Below are 15,087 nucleotides of genomic sequence, written 5' to 3' on the forward strand. Positions count from 1 at the left end.
GGTAAGGTTAGGTTAGGTTAGGTTAGCGTAGATTAGCATATGGATTAGGTTAGGTTAGTTTAGTTTAGTTAAGTTTAGTTTAGGTTAGGTTAGGTTAGCATAGATTAGCATATGGATTAGGCTAGGTTAGGTTAGGTTAGGTTAGGTTAGGTTAGCATAGATTAACATATGAATTAGGTTAGGTTAGGTTAGGTTAGTTTAGTTTAGTTTAGGTTAAGTTAGGTAAGGTAAGGTTAGGTTAGTTTAGTTTAGTTTAGTTTAGTTTAGTTTAGTTTAGTTTAGTTTAGGTTAGGTTAGGTTAGTTTAGTTTAGTTTAGTTTAGGTTAGGTTAGGTTAGCATAGATTAGCATATGGATTAGGTTAGGTTAGGTTAGGCTAGGTTAGCATAGATTAGCATATGGATTAGGTTAGGTTAGGTTAGGTTAGGTTAGGTTAGGTTTAGTTTAGTTTAGGTTAGGTTAGGTTGAGTTATCTTAGGCTAGGTTAGGTTAGGTTAGGTTATGTTAGGTTAGCATAGATTAGTGGATTAGGTTAGGTTATGTTAGTTTAGTTTAGTTTAGTTTAGTTTAGGTTAGGTTAGGTTAGCTTAGATTAGCATATGGATTAGGTTAAGTTAGGTTATGTTAGGTTAGGTTAGGTTAGTTTAGTTTAGTTTAGGTTAGTTTAGTTTAGGTTAGGTTATTTTAGTTTAGGTTAGGTTAGGTTTTAGTTTAGTTTAGTTTGGTTAGGTTAGGTTAGGTTAGGTTAGCATAGATTAGCATATGGATTAGGTTAGGTGGAGGTTAGTTTAGTTTAGTTTAGTTTAGGTTAGGTTAGGTTAGGTTAGGTTAGATTAGTTTAGTTTAATTTATGTTAGGTTAGGTTAGGTTAGGTTAGGTTAGCATATGGATTATATGACGATATCAGGTTGGCAACATCGAGGGTTGCAAGGCTAAAGGTCAGGGTCGAATTTCAATGTCAGGGGTAAAATTTCAAGGTCAAGGTCAAATTTCTAGGTCAAGGTCAAAGTTCAGGGTCAAAGTCAATGTTCAAAGTCAATGTTCAAGGTCAAAGTCAATGTTCAAGGTCAATGTTCAAGGGTACGGTCAAGGTTAAATGTCAAGGTCAAAGGTCAAGGTTAAAGGTCAAGGTCAAGAAGTTTTATGTCACTGAAGATGTCAAATTTTATGTTAAAATTGAAAAGTTTTCAGCAGGTTGGAAAAAAAAAATTTGCAAAAATAAAACTTAATTTATTTTAATTGAAAATATATTAGAATACCTATGCTAAATATACAAATTTTTCTCTAGTGTTTGGTTTCAAGGTTTTTTTACATTTATTACAATGTTCAAAGATTTTAAAACATTAAATTAATCAAATAGTAGTGAGGAATTTAAATATTATTTATTGGTTAACATTTTTTATTATTATAATTTAGTTCTCAATAACTTGTCAAAATTCCGTTTTTGTTGTACACGGGTTTTAATTAACTCACATAGAAAAAAAACATGGCGTGCGAAGGAAGTACCTACGGGCTCCGACCAACAGCGCTTCTCTGCTGTGAAGTATTAGGAGATCAGAACTTGAGAGGAGGTAGTAATAAAAACTTGCCGGTGCCGTTGCGCGTCGTGGAAGTACAGCGCGCCAAAACACATGGTTGCCTGGCTGTATGTATCCGGCGTTCATAACACGTGTAGAAGTAGGCTTATATTCGTTACCTCCTGGCTGTTTATTACCGCCTAATACTTTTCAGAGCGAGACGTCCTGGTGAGCTGGTCTGTCCGTCCTCCTCCGTTCGTTCGTTACGCAACGGGACATTTTTTCGTGCGTACATGGCTGATGAACGTAACGGGACACTTTTTCGTGCGTGTATGGCCGGCGGAAGTGACGTAATCCAACATGGCTGATGATTGTAACGGGGCACTTTTTCGTGTGTGCATGGTCGAAGGAAGTGACATAATCCCCGAATCCCCCACCACCCACCGGTGCGCCAGGACATACCAAATACATTTACTTTAGCAATCCCTTATTTTTCAGTTTTCTTTTCTACATTGCTTTATAGTTACATACAGACCAGGTAAATAACTATAAACTGGCAGAACAACGTCTGTCGGGATCTGAAAGTGATATAAATTATTTTGCACACTTGACATTCAAATTAAGAAGACAATTACTAACTACATCTGGTGATCTCTAAACAGTTCCCCTTCACCCTGTGTTCAGCCCGGACAACGCTGGGTACTGCAGCTAGTAGCTTAACTACGAGACTAATAATGCGTCAACAATGGTTGAACCCACAACAGATAGCTCATGTATGTGTTTGTCGTGCAGTATTTGTTTTGCCTGTTACGTTATCGTATCAGCATAGGTGTTAAAGAGACTAACAATTAATTTACATATTAATACGAAACACTTATTATTTAATCCCGACGTTTTCACGAGAAATCTACGGAGCGGACCCGATCTGCACCTTCCTCTGTTTTTGAATATTTTTAGTTTTAAAGTTTTGTTTGCTAAAATGTCGCTGAAATCTTTTGAATATGTTCACGCACAGTAATTTTTCCGAACAAATGTCAAACAATTCGATTTAAAAAAAAAAAAAAACTAACATTGATGGCTGTCGTAATCTTGTTACGTATTTTATGGCAAGAACCATTATATGCATAATATTTTGGTTTTGTTTGTCGCACGGGTAGAAACCGCATGTTCAACGACAAAGCGATATTTTGGTGTCGCATTGCGTCCTTCGTGTCGCGCCCATCGCGTTGTTGTGATTCCAGCAATACCGTTATTGCTACAGATATGCGATAGCAGTGTAAAGGTTCTCACATTCTTGCTCTAGACAGTTTCCCTTATATGTCCCTGTCCAAACAAACATTCCCTCCACCCCTGTCAATTGCGCAAGGTAACACGTAACATGACAAATTTACCATACATTTTCCCCGATACAAATGTTGAATTGTTATTTCCATCCCTGTTATGCAACCACTATATTTGATAAAATTTTGAAACAATACATTATTGACTGTGATCAGACGAAACACTATCGCCATTTGATCGTGCTTCAAATCAATAAATCAATACACAAAGTTTTCAACTACAAATGAACAAGTGATAATGTACAGACTAGTTTAAGACATTAAATAAGCACACTAGTATTAAAAAAAATATCCCATACAGATTGGTAATTAAAATTTTGTCAGTTTACCTGTGTTTTCCAGGTTTTAAAGACACGTTTTAATTCCTTGAGTATTTCCAGATTTCCCCTGTCTGCGGGAACCCTGAGTGTCTGTATGTTGTACGTAGCAATTGAATGTGGAAGTATTTGTACAGGGGGAAAAAGTAATGCAAATGTATTTAAAGCACATAAAAAAACATTTTTTTTTTTGGGATTATCCGACTAAATGTGGTTGTACAGAGAGTTGCCTGCGGGTTATTAAAACAAAAATTGGTTGTCTGTAAAGTCGGTTTACGGACGATAGTTTAACGTGTCAACGTCATAATAAAACATCGATGAAATGATTGCATACTTTTATGAATAAAATTGAATAATTTTTATTGAATTATCACTATTTTGTATGGATACAAAGAAGGAGTGAAATGAAATCTACAATTTAATTGATAAATTTACTTTTATTTGCACTCATTAATTCAAATATGTTTATTACTTTAACGAACAGATTATTTTAACTATAACTTTTATACATGTTTGCTATTTAACTTCTTCCAATTTGTGTTAATCTGTTAAGGATAGGACGATGATAGGAAAAGTAGGAAACGAATGGGAGTGTTTCAAGTTTAATGTGCTTCGAAAAAGCCAAATCGATGGTTGTTCCAATCGAGTGGAAGAGAGATAGATGCGGCGCAAGCGTACAATGAGCGTAACGGTACAAAGCGCAACGGGACAATGTGCGTAACGGGACAATGTGCGTAACGGGACAATGAGTCATTCTTTTTCGTGCGTGCAGCCGGCGTTCATAGATTTATTAGACGTTGTCACGTCAAAAAAAGTAGGTACAGAATGTACCTGGCGCAAGAGTTAAAAATAAGCCAAGCTTGACAATGGCGTGGAAAATGACGGTATTTTGGAAGACCCTACCTTGACTGAACGAGCTAGGGTTTGAGGGTCATGAAAGCAGTGAAGTAGGTCATGGTGTTGGCGAGGACAATAGGGGTTGATGTTAAGGAAGGGGAAGCTCGTAAGCCTTCCGTAAAGGGTGGCGAGGCACTTCAAAAAGAGGAAAAAAGTGAAGGGGCTGGCCATGATGCTCCGGTGCTTTACCACTAGGCCACCACGATCGATGACGAAGACCACATGGTAGCGTAGTCGAAACTTATACAAGAAAGACACACATAGCTTCAATGATAAGTATTTTTTTTTGTTTACATTAATTAAGTAATTCAAATAGCCTATTTCTCCAGATAAACATAATGCATGATAATAACTGGCCACAGATGACCGCCAAGGTCGTGTTACATCAGGATGTACTTAAAGCTACGCTGTACAATGCAATAGCGGGGCTCGTGGTCCGAGGACTTTGCATCATAGCTCTCGAGCAGCGAGCCAACGCAGAAGTCAAGGCGACGGAGCCGATCTCTAGTGATCAAAGTTTTAATTAAATCTGGATTATATACGTATTTATTGAACATGTATATAGTTGCTGGTCTGTATAAGGTTATTGATAGCAGTGGGTGGCCATGCATGTATTAATTACTACGTGGATAATGCCAAGTTAAGCTGTGTTTTGTCCAGCTGATAGTCTGCACCATGCCTGCGGTACACATTGGCTGAAGTGGAAACAGCTTCAAAGTGACCGCGTGTAACGACGGGCATTCTAATTCATACTTATGAGCCATCACAAGGCAATGTTTTGGGATGTTGCAACACGGCGCTGGTGAAGTGGAAAGTGACTTCAACTACGTCACAGCATGCCATCTCCTGACGATTCCTTACTCCATGCTCGAACCCAGCCTTGCCGGGTCAAGGATAAGGGTGTGCGCGAGTGTGTGTGTGGGAGAAGGAGCCAGCAAAGTGAGTCCCGCATCCCCGCCAGACCCCGAGCCTAGGCCAACCAGCCGCGCCTCCTTCCCTACGTCCTCTTACGTGCAGTCGTGCCAACAGCTCGCGTCCCACTTCCGGCACGTCCCCCAACCCTACGGCCGGTATTCCAAGACACAAAAATATGGGTTTGGGTACTGAATTTGCTACACTTGTACCCTCATCGTATTACCATTGCACGATGGGACACGGCCTGTCACTTGTTTTTAGGAAACAGATTTCGGTGTCCCAGTGCCCAAATTTCCGCGCATGCGCAGGGCTTACTTTTTAGTTTATTTCGTTTCCAGTTGGCGGACCCGCGTTTGGCGCCATTAATACGTATACATTCAATTTCGTGAACATCAGGGGACGTACCAAACGTATTGGTGTGCCAAATGAAACTTTATGGTACGAAACTGAAATACATTTTGTACACTTTAATGGCCATAACAAGAAATATTCGCAACTTAAATGTACTTGACTAATTAGAACACCATTTAATTCGTGAGATGGTGCTGCTGCATTAATTGAGAAACTAGCCATGAAATGATGTTAGAATTCTTTCGACGTTAACAAAACCTAGTGTATCAAAAATAAATATATTAGACCTATAGGTGGTGATTTTTTTGTGTTTACAAATTCTTTGCCTAAGCAACTTTTAGTTTAGAAGTGTTCCCAGTTAATCATAGAACAAGGAGGGAGATATAGAAGTGCAACTCTTAAACCATTTTTGAGCATGTGACGCTATCTGTTGGGTGGGCTCATAACTACTAAAAAAAAGCTCATTTGGGAGGTTCAAATCTTTAAGCTTTATAATGATGAATTATCTACTTTTCAACTAATTGCTTTGGAGAAGAAATCTAAATGGAGCAAAAAAAAAAAGCATGTTCTATATCAATGAGGAGATTAAGTATTTCTGGTATGCAAAAAAAAAAAACAAGTCTTGGTCTCAGCAATTAGAGTTTCTGCCCATGCAGTTAATAAATTCACAAAACACAGAAAAGTGTTGACTGCAGTTGGCTGGTTCAAATACCCACAATTTTATACTAAAGGGAGCACCACAAACCCCTGACAGGCCTCAAGAATCCAAGTAAGGAAGCGAGAGCCTCATCCTTTCACGAAAGGCTACATCGGCCCAGGGCGGATCCAGATTGATGGTCAGGGGAACACCAAATTACATTTTCTAATACAATTTTAGTATATTTACAATTTAAATATTTAGTAAATTTTATTTGTGGTTCAGAAACGTCCTGTTATATATAGCACTGCAGTAAATTAATACTTTAGTAAGAGTTTTGTATACTATGATATGGAATTTGGAGAAAATCTGAAAATTATTCAGATTTATTAAGGGAGGATGGGCATGCTGCAATGCCCCCTTCCCCCAACTGGATCCACCAGTGCATGGGTCATTCTGTAACGAGACTTGCAACTGTTCAGAACGTCAACAAACAAGACTTGCGCCCTTTAAGATGCACTTTTAAAGGATCTATTGTGCTAAAGGGCCCTTTAAGAAGATACTTGGAAACAGCCAAAATTAACTAAATTCAACAGAAAATATCCACTTTTATTATTTTAGTTTTCCTTCCAGGAAAAAAAAAGGCTGAATATAACACTATTTGTCCTAATCTGCGAGGAGATAGAACAGGCGTAACACAGGCTCTTTTTAAGATGAATTTTGTACAGCTGTGGCAGGAGTGATCATCAGGGCTATTTTTTTAAAAATTCACTGAAAAAATTACATGTTTGGTTCAGTGTATGGTGACCAAATATTTGGTAGAATGTAGTGACCAATTATTTTGCAGTGACCACAAAAATGTTATTTTTTTATTTATGGAGATAAAAAGGGAGATTTTGTTAAGTTTATTTAATTAATATTTTATTGTCTCTTCGACTACGAGGCCACTAGACACAGTAATCAACGACTCAAACCAGAGATACTGGGGAGAGGAAATGCCAACGGCCTATTAAATACGCCCATGCTGGTTCAAGCAGGTTGTCAAAGAGAAAATAAAGCGGCAGGAACAGACGACAGAAACCATGGCCTTACTGCATTCGCTTGATATGATCTTCGGAAAAAGACGGGAACTCCGAAATCGGGCTGGCTTAAACAAGATGCGAACCCGAACCATCAGAACCGAGTGCAGTGCGCAATGGTGCTGGAAATAGTTTTAGTTTGAGCAGGGTAGGTTTATTAACATTCCAAGCCCTTTTTTCTAGTATCTTTATTATTCTTGTTTATTTTACACCGATTAAATAAAACTTCAGCATAATGTTTAACATTCAAAGTAAACACATCAAGTGTTATTAATATGTCTATCTTCACAAGACCATCAGCCCCACTGGAGCACAATTACGTGTGGTTTTTATTAATATTGTGACGGTACAAATACGCTGTGCAGTAGGCGCACGATATCTGAAAGCCTAGTGACAGTTCAACTTATTCCTGAACGAGAACAACAAATCGTAAATAATCCAGATTGCTATTTTCTGCATAACAGCCACGAACTTAGAATATTTAAAATGATTAATATTTGTAAGAACATGTTGCCCTTGTTAGAGGGAAGTTTAGTTGGCCAAGGTTCCTAAAGGGACGTAACTATATATATAAAAAAAAGGAGGGGGGCAGACGGGGCTTGTGCCCCGGGCGCCACTAGACAATAAAAAAAAGGGGGGGGGGGGAGCTTAAACTGGTAGAGTAATTTTTATTATAGATATGTACTTGAATATCACAGTGTTGAAAAACAAGTTAGGGGACAGATTGAAAGATACATGCATGTATATCTTGAAATGTTTTTAAAAATGATATATTTCGCATACTATTCATATTGCGATGTATTAAAAAATGAAACAACTGCATATAAATGTATTTAGTTAGCAGTACTTGTAGTACGTGGTGGGGCGGGTTCGGGCGCACTCACCGAGGACGGGGTAGTGCCTGCCGCCGGGCGAGTGCGGCGTCACGCTGATGGTGGGCACCAGCGGCACGTGGTGGCCCTGCTGCCGGGGGCCCGCGCCCCCGCCGCTCATGGCCGCCGCGTAGTCGGTGACCACGTCCTCATCGCTGTCCTCGCCTGCGGGCAGACACCGCCCCCAGACGGCCGTCAGGCGACATGGCCAGTCCCAGTCGCAGCCGGCCACCGCCGCCGCCCGCCGCCGCGGCCAGCTCGCCTCGCCGAGTATTGATCCTCCACCCCTCCCACCGTGACGCACGCGGCGGCGCGCGCGCCCTTGTCCCCGGCATCTGATACCGCTATCAATAGCAGCGGCTCCAGCCGACAGACAACGGCGCCGAAAGTTAACTTTCAAGTTGGGCCTTACTACTCCCCTTCACGCTTAACACTCGATAAAAATTAGGTCTTCTGGGGGGTAAAACAAAGGGGAGGGGGAGGGGGAGAGAGAGAACCAAAAGTTCCCGAACACGAATGTCTTGAATCCGCTATACTGGGCACTGAAACTCGACGAGTAACATACAAACAGTATGTCTCACGGCAGGGCCGGCGCGTCCATACAGGCGAACTAGGCAACCGCCTAGGGCGCCAAGTAGCTGGGGGCGCCGCAGCACGACACATAACAGCTCATATAATATGTTTAACGATTATTGAAACTAGATGAAAATGGATTTTTGTAACAGTTTGGAATGTTTATATTGATATAAGTAATTATTTAAAGTCCACGGTGACCTGTTTATGTTCGTAATAAGTAAAACCGTAAAAAAAAACACAAGCCTTCTTACATTTGATTGTTGACAAAATCTTAGGCTTACGTGATGTATTTTGAGGCAAGGAAAATTTTTTTTGGGGTGTCCGGCGGGGGAGGGGGGGGGGGTGGCATTAAGATTTTTCGCCTAGGGCGCCAATTTACCTTGCACCGGCCCTGGTCTCACGAATAGTTGTGTTCCAATACAAAAGAACGAGTGAACTTTTCTGAATGGTGGCTTAAACAACCTTTCCAGTTTAACAGCGGAAGCACTCTTAAATGGTTGGCTTGTGTAGTTCTTTGGTGGGAAAAAAAAAAAACTTTACTCTATTAAATTAAAATTGAATAATTTGTGTGGAATGACATCTCAATGCTTCACATGAATCTGTCATGAAAGTTCACTCATTCGTGGGGTGGACTGGATCACGTGTGCTGAGGTAAAAATACAGCCATGGTCGGTGGTGGCTCCCGAAGCTCGTGAATAGGACGAGGGGGAAAGCCTTAGTGTTACGAAACTTAGGTTTTTTTTTATTCTCCAGAAAACGTAATTTCTATAAAGTGTAGTTTGCTGTTGGAAGCGGATGTTTGAGCCGCTCAAACACCTTCCCCCCTGCCCAAATCTTTCCTAATGGGCACAGGTTCCGGGGATGACCAGGGAAGACCCCACTCTTCACATAAATTTATAAGCCCTTCATCGTGGAGTCAATTGTAACCGTGGAATGGGGATGATGAACATGAAAATAACACCATCTTTTTTTTTTTAGGAAAACTTTTAGAATATTATTAAATTTTATTGCATGCTTAGAACGACTAGTGAAATGACTTATGTCTGTTACCCCCGCGCGCAAAACCCCACCCCACCACCCTTCCCCCCTTACGTTTCGTCCAGATCTGCGCCTTTGCTCCTCACCACCTCGTAGGCCTCTGTTCATAGCATGTATGTAACAAGAAACCATCGAGGATTTGCCTACAGTTATACAAAAAATAATAACAACAGTGCGTGAAACAGCAGTTCGGATGGCCGGAAAAGAATGATTTCGTGTTCAGTGTTTCGACCTCTGTTGCGTGATCGGTTCATCGCGAAAATAAAAATCACAAAAAACGCCGCGTTACGAAGCTAGCGGGCTATTAATTCATGAGTTTAATGTTCCCGCGTGAAGACTTACATCCTTTGCGTATTTACCTCCAACAATAGCAGTAAAATTACCATGTTTAAGATTTCGGCTAGCTACCCTACAGGACAGAGTTCACAGGAAAAAAATTAAATTCGTAAATATTTAACGCTGTCCATTACTTCATGGCAACATTTTCATTTCTAGAAGAAAAAATGTATGTTAATTAATATTTAGAGTCAAAATTCTCAAAATGTTTAAGAATTTCCACACCCCAAAGAAGTTAAATAAAGTAATCTTAGATTTATTAGCGTCATGAAGTAGTTAGTCGCATTGACTTTTGACCAGGAAAGTTAACATTCTGTAATCTAGTATGATGATCTCAACCTGGGTAGGCCAACAAAATATAAAAAAACTGTACAGATATATATTTTTAAATTTAATGAAAATATCTTCGCTTGAAAATATTAGAAATTTTATCGTAGTTATTAATTTACATTCTATTAATCCAAAATGAAAATAGGCTCTGGGATACAGAATAAGTCAGTTAAATATGTAATAAATCTATAAGACTGAACACATATTTGCTGAACATTAAATGTACTCACAAGTACAAAATTAACAGAATTAGAAAAAAAAATGTTTTCAACACTATTCATTTATTGTAGATTACTAATTTCAAGAATTTTTTTTAAAAAGGGGCCATTTCCCAGAAAGAAAATACAAGAAAATTATAAACGAGAGCACCAGGAATATAGCACATAATTACTTAAATTAACATAAAATTATAAGTTATTAACTTTTTGCTGGTTAAATGCTAAAATTTAAAACACAAGATTCATTCAGTGTATAAATGTTCAGTAGTACATAATCTTCAAGTTTCATTTTGACAAATTTTATGTTTGTTATTCTCAGTGCAGTCAGATTTTCTGGCAACACAATTAAATAATTTGCTTCCTGAATATTGGACACCTTTCTGGAATATCTTTGAATTATTATTTTTTTTGGACATGTATATAATATTTTTTGATCTGGTGTTTATGATTGTGAACGTTAATACTATTATAAATGTGATGTGAATTTATATAACAAAGTTAATCATTGCATATATGTACTAAGATATAAGTATTAAAATATTGAGTTTTTTTTTTTTTTTTAAATAATGGTCGACAAGTTCTTGGTACTTAGAACATGTAAAGTTTCGTATTGATTTTTTTTCTGAAGACAAATGCCTAGAAAATAATTCCAAATGACATTACTCAGCAGAAGTACGCACGCTACAAGTAAAGCTGATGAACCGATCGCTCGCGCCTTGCAGGTAGGCAACCCTGGATGCTCGCAACAGCTGCCTGTTGCCTGCCTCGTAGGTCGACACAAAGAGTCGGGTGTCGCGCCGTGCCTGAGGGTACCTGTACGTTACGGACCTCACAGACACTATGCGCGACCACTGACATTTACGAAAGTGTTTATCGGTCAATATATCGACGTTGTAATAAAAGGCCGTTCACTAATCACGCAAGGGTCACGAAGGGGAAGGAGGGGTTAAAAAATCTCTACATGACCTTACCAACGTGTGGTGTGGTGTGTATTGGGGGGGGGGGGGGGGGTAAAAAAAAGGTGTATTTGGGGGGGGGGGGGGAGTAAAAGCCATTATTACGTAATAATTTACTAAGAGTCGACATTCGCCTGCACGGAATAGATCAAGCATCAATAACTAACCCAAGAAGCACCAGGACACATCAAATATTTCCCCAAATCTAAATAATTATTTAAAAAAAAAAAAAAAAAAAATCGATGATTTATACCAAATAATAGCTTTTTTAGTGTAACTGAATCTTTTCTAACTGCATTTACTTAATTAACGCTTTAGTGGGAAACTCAAGGTAAAATCTCATGTAAGAAGGGGGAGGAGGTCCGAGAAATATTATATGTTCTTGCATGGGGGTAGGGTAGGGGTTTTAAATGGCCAAAATCGTCCTTACGTAATTAATGAACGGCCCCTAACTACAATCATGCTGGGGCATCTGCTGATAGATCACGCGTGATGTATCTGAGCCCCGGAAATAAAGGACTCCAAATCACAAAATAGTAATTTTACAGGAGAGAATTTTTGAGTGATGTCCACATAGTTTCCTTATCCTCCAAACGAAAATGAACTTGCCAATTTCCGTAACCGAACTCCGCCTACCCTGACACACACATGGTGTGAGAGCTAGAGGGAAAACCACGTGATCTGAAAACTTCTCAAGACATCAGAGTGGGGTTTGTTTAGATACTTAAAAACACTCAGGGGCTTGCATTTCACTTTTTCTCTGCCACATAACATATCATAGTTGTCGTATGAACAAGTGGGCTGCGCACCAGATTAGGGTTTTGCGCTTAGAGGCGATAGCGCGATAGAAGCACGATCAAGCTTAGCACTTATCATGTCGCCTCATTGACACAAATACAACCCTCGCTAGGAGGGCCCCTTAATTGATTATTTCAAGCAAGTTTTTACGTTTTACTATCCCTAATTATTTCAATCAAATAATTTTGCTACAGCCACAAAATTCATGCTTGTGGAAGAATTTAATTCAATTAAACATAATCCAGACGCACAGTGTTCTATCTTAAATACTTCCTCTATTATCTTTATCTTCTTATATATAAAAATGAATGTTTGTGTTAAGTTTTCTATGCTGTCACGCATCGTTCATCTATTGAGTTGAGACTTTGCGCACTTGACCTTCGAAACAAGGGGAAGGTCACATTGTCTAGGTGCGATTTCGATAAAATAAAACCTTAAAGCATAATTTAATTATACTTGGTGAAATGACACCATTCCATCGTCGTAGTACAGATTAACCACGAAATAATGCGGACTATTAAATTTAGTTCACTTGGCACGAGACAGAGCGTGCGCGCTGCTTGCAATCGGCGAGCGCACTCTATATTTTAGTGTTGTTAGAATATTTTGTTTATAGAGGCATATAAAGACTATATGATTGAAAACGTCTTTGAAATAAACTTTACACATTACCAACTTATTTCTGTTAATTAAATAACCGGTAATATCCTGACAAATAATGGTTTTCAACTTTAAAATACATCGTTTTATACGGGAATAGAAGTTTATGGACATCTTAAACTACAAAAAAAATTATAAAAATAAAAATAACGTATATCTTATTATTGGCGGGAACGAAACATTTGAGCGTTTTGGACGGGAAATCGTTGAAATGGTAATTACTGTACTGTCTAGGTGAGATTCTGATAAAACCAATCCTTAAAGCAGAATTAATTTATTCTTGATAAAATTTTGTCATTGCATTGATAACTCATCTCTATGAAATTTTGCACGCTTGACCTTTGAAACCATGGAGGTATTAGCTTATGGAATGGTTGTCTGTTCTGAAGTACCTGATATAGCAACTGTATAAAAGCTAAGATGCTATAAATTTGTTTAATAGCTTGAAAATATCTCGCTAGGCAAAACAGTAAATAAGCCATCATGTAGTAAATATTGCTAAAGAAACTTAATACCAACACATATGCAAGAAATTAGGGTTAAAAGTCATTATAATTTTTTTTCTATGCAGAAATAAAGGGGGGTGGGGGGTTAGGGTCGTTCCTATTTTGACTTCAAAGTATTAAAATGGCAAAGATTGTATACACCAACTCCCTTTCTTCTTACCCCCATGTTTAAAACACTTGTCACTGTTCAGGTGAGATTTCGATAATACCAACCCTTAAAGTAAAAATTAAGGTGGCACGCTAGTAGTATCAGATAATTACCAGTAAGTACTTTATGTCAATTCCTCTTTTCTATAATCCGAATAATAATGGTGGCGTACGAGTAGAGAGATAGCGATAGCGATATATATATATATATATATATATATATATATATATATAAAGGTGAGAGAAAGAGAGGCAGCGTGTGACGGAGATAGAGAGGGATAGAGAAATAGATAGTTGTATAGATATAAAGAGAGGTATAGAGCTAGAGTGATATATATATAGACATGTAGATTAAGAGAAATGAAACATATACACACACATAGAGGAGATAGATATAAAGATAAAAATAAAGGGTTAGATATATAGATAATTATACAGCTGTATTTATATAGAGATAGGCAGATATATAGATATAGATATAAGATATATATATATGATATAGAGAAATACAGATAGAGATAGGGATATTGAGAGATATGGAGATTGAGAGATATGGAGATTGAGAGATATGGAGAGATGAGATATTAAGAGATATATCGTTACAGAGAGATAAATAGAGATCTATAAAAAGAGATGCGTTTTATGTGTACAAACTAAAAAAAAACAATGAGGCATTGTAGCGGATGCAATAGCTAATTTACATAAAAATTTTCAGCCTCAACTTTCAAAGGCGTACACCAACCTTGGGAAGCACTTAAGCCCATAAGTCATATTAGAGATTTTCGTCTTTTTTTGTCTTAATGGATCTGCAGCCGTAGTTTTTCGGTCTAATTCAGACTTAGTCTGTACATAGATTAAAAAAATTCCCGCGCTGTTAGGAGTATTTTAAAACACATTATGTAATATATATATATTAGTTCCTAAGATTATTATGCCTTACGATTTTTCGACGAAGGCTTGGCAACAACATATCGCTACACAATATATCGCACTTAAAATGTCGAACCAAATTCTAAAACATAACGTCACACAGTCCTACGGAGCAGGGGCGCAAATCTGTAGTTAACTGGAGAATGACGGGGTTGGGGGGGGGAGGGGAGGGTTCCTGGAATCTGCAGCCCAAGGGTTTTGCGCGTGGGGTTAATCGACAGAAGTAATCTCTGGCACATGGTGCCGGTATGCATCGGGGGGAAGGGGGTCACCCTTGCCCCACCAACTCCACGCTTGCGTTACCGTTGTTAACTGTCTTACCACCTTTCCCTGCGAAGTAGACAGCACTCGGCAGTTTTGTGTATCGCGGGCTGCCTGTGAGCCGGGCGTTGTGTCTCTCTTATCTGACGACGACGACGCGTGAGACAACGCGTATTTTATTTCCCACGAGACGGCTAATTACGTTTAACGCCAGATGCAATGGCCTGGGAAAACTTGGAACACGGAAGCCTCTCTCGTCCCCAGCACGCCAGCACAGCAGAATCAGCTGCGCTTGAAAAATTATGACAATGGTTACGTTGGACGATCTCGGACTAAAAAGTCAATATTTTCATTTTTACTGGAGAAACACACAACGGTTTCTATTATTTGCTTACGAATTTATGTAA

General features: G+C 38.7%; 1 protein-coding gene across 4 annotated transcripts in view; it reads right to left on the minus strand.

The window, feature by feature from the left end:
• The window catches only part of LOC134534411 (rho guanine nucleotide exchange factor 18), a 180,689-nt gene that overhangs the window by 151,726 nt on the left and 13,876 nt on the right, over positions 1 to 15,087 (minus strand). For all 4 annotated transcript variants that reach the window (XM_063372885.1, XM_063372900.1, XM_063372879.1 and 1 more), the window contains exon 3: positions 7,937 to 8,089. In XM_063372885.1, the coding sequence (XP_063228955.1) occupies positions 7,937 to 8,089 (153 nt within the window). The remainder of the gene's footprint in view (positions 1 to 7,936; positions 8,090 to 15,087) is intronic.

This window comes from Bacillus rossius, chromosome 1 (assembly GCF_032445375.1).
Source record: "Bacillus rossius redtenbacheri isolate Brsri chromosome 1, Brsri_v3, whole genome shotgun sequence".
NCBI classification, from domain to species: Eukaryota; Metazoa; Arthropoda; class Insecta; order Phasmatodea; family Bacillidae; genus Bacillus; species Bacillus rossius.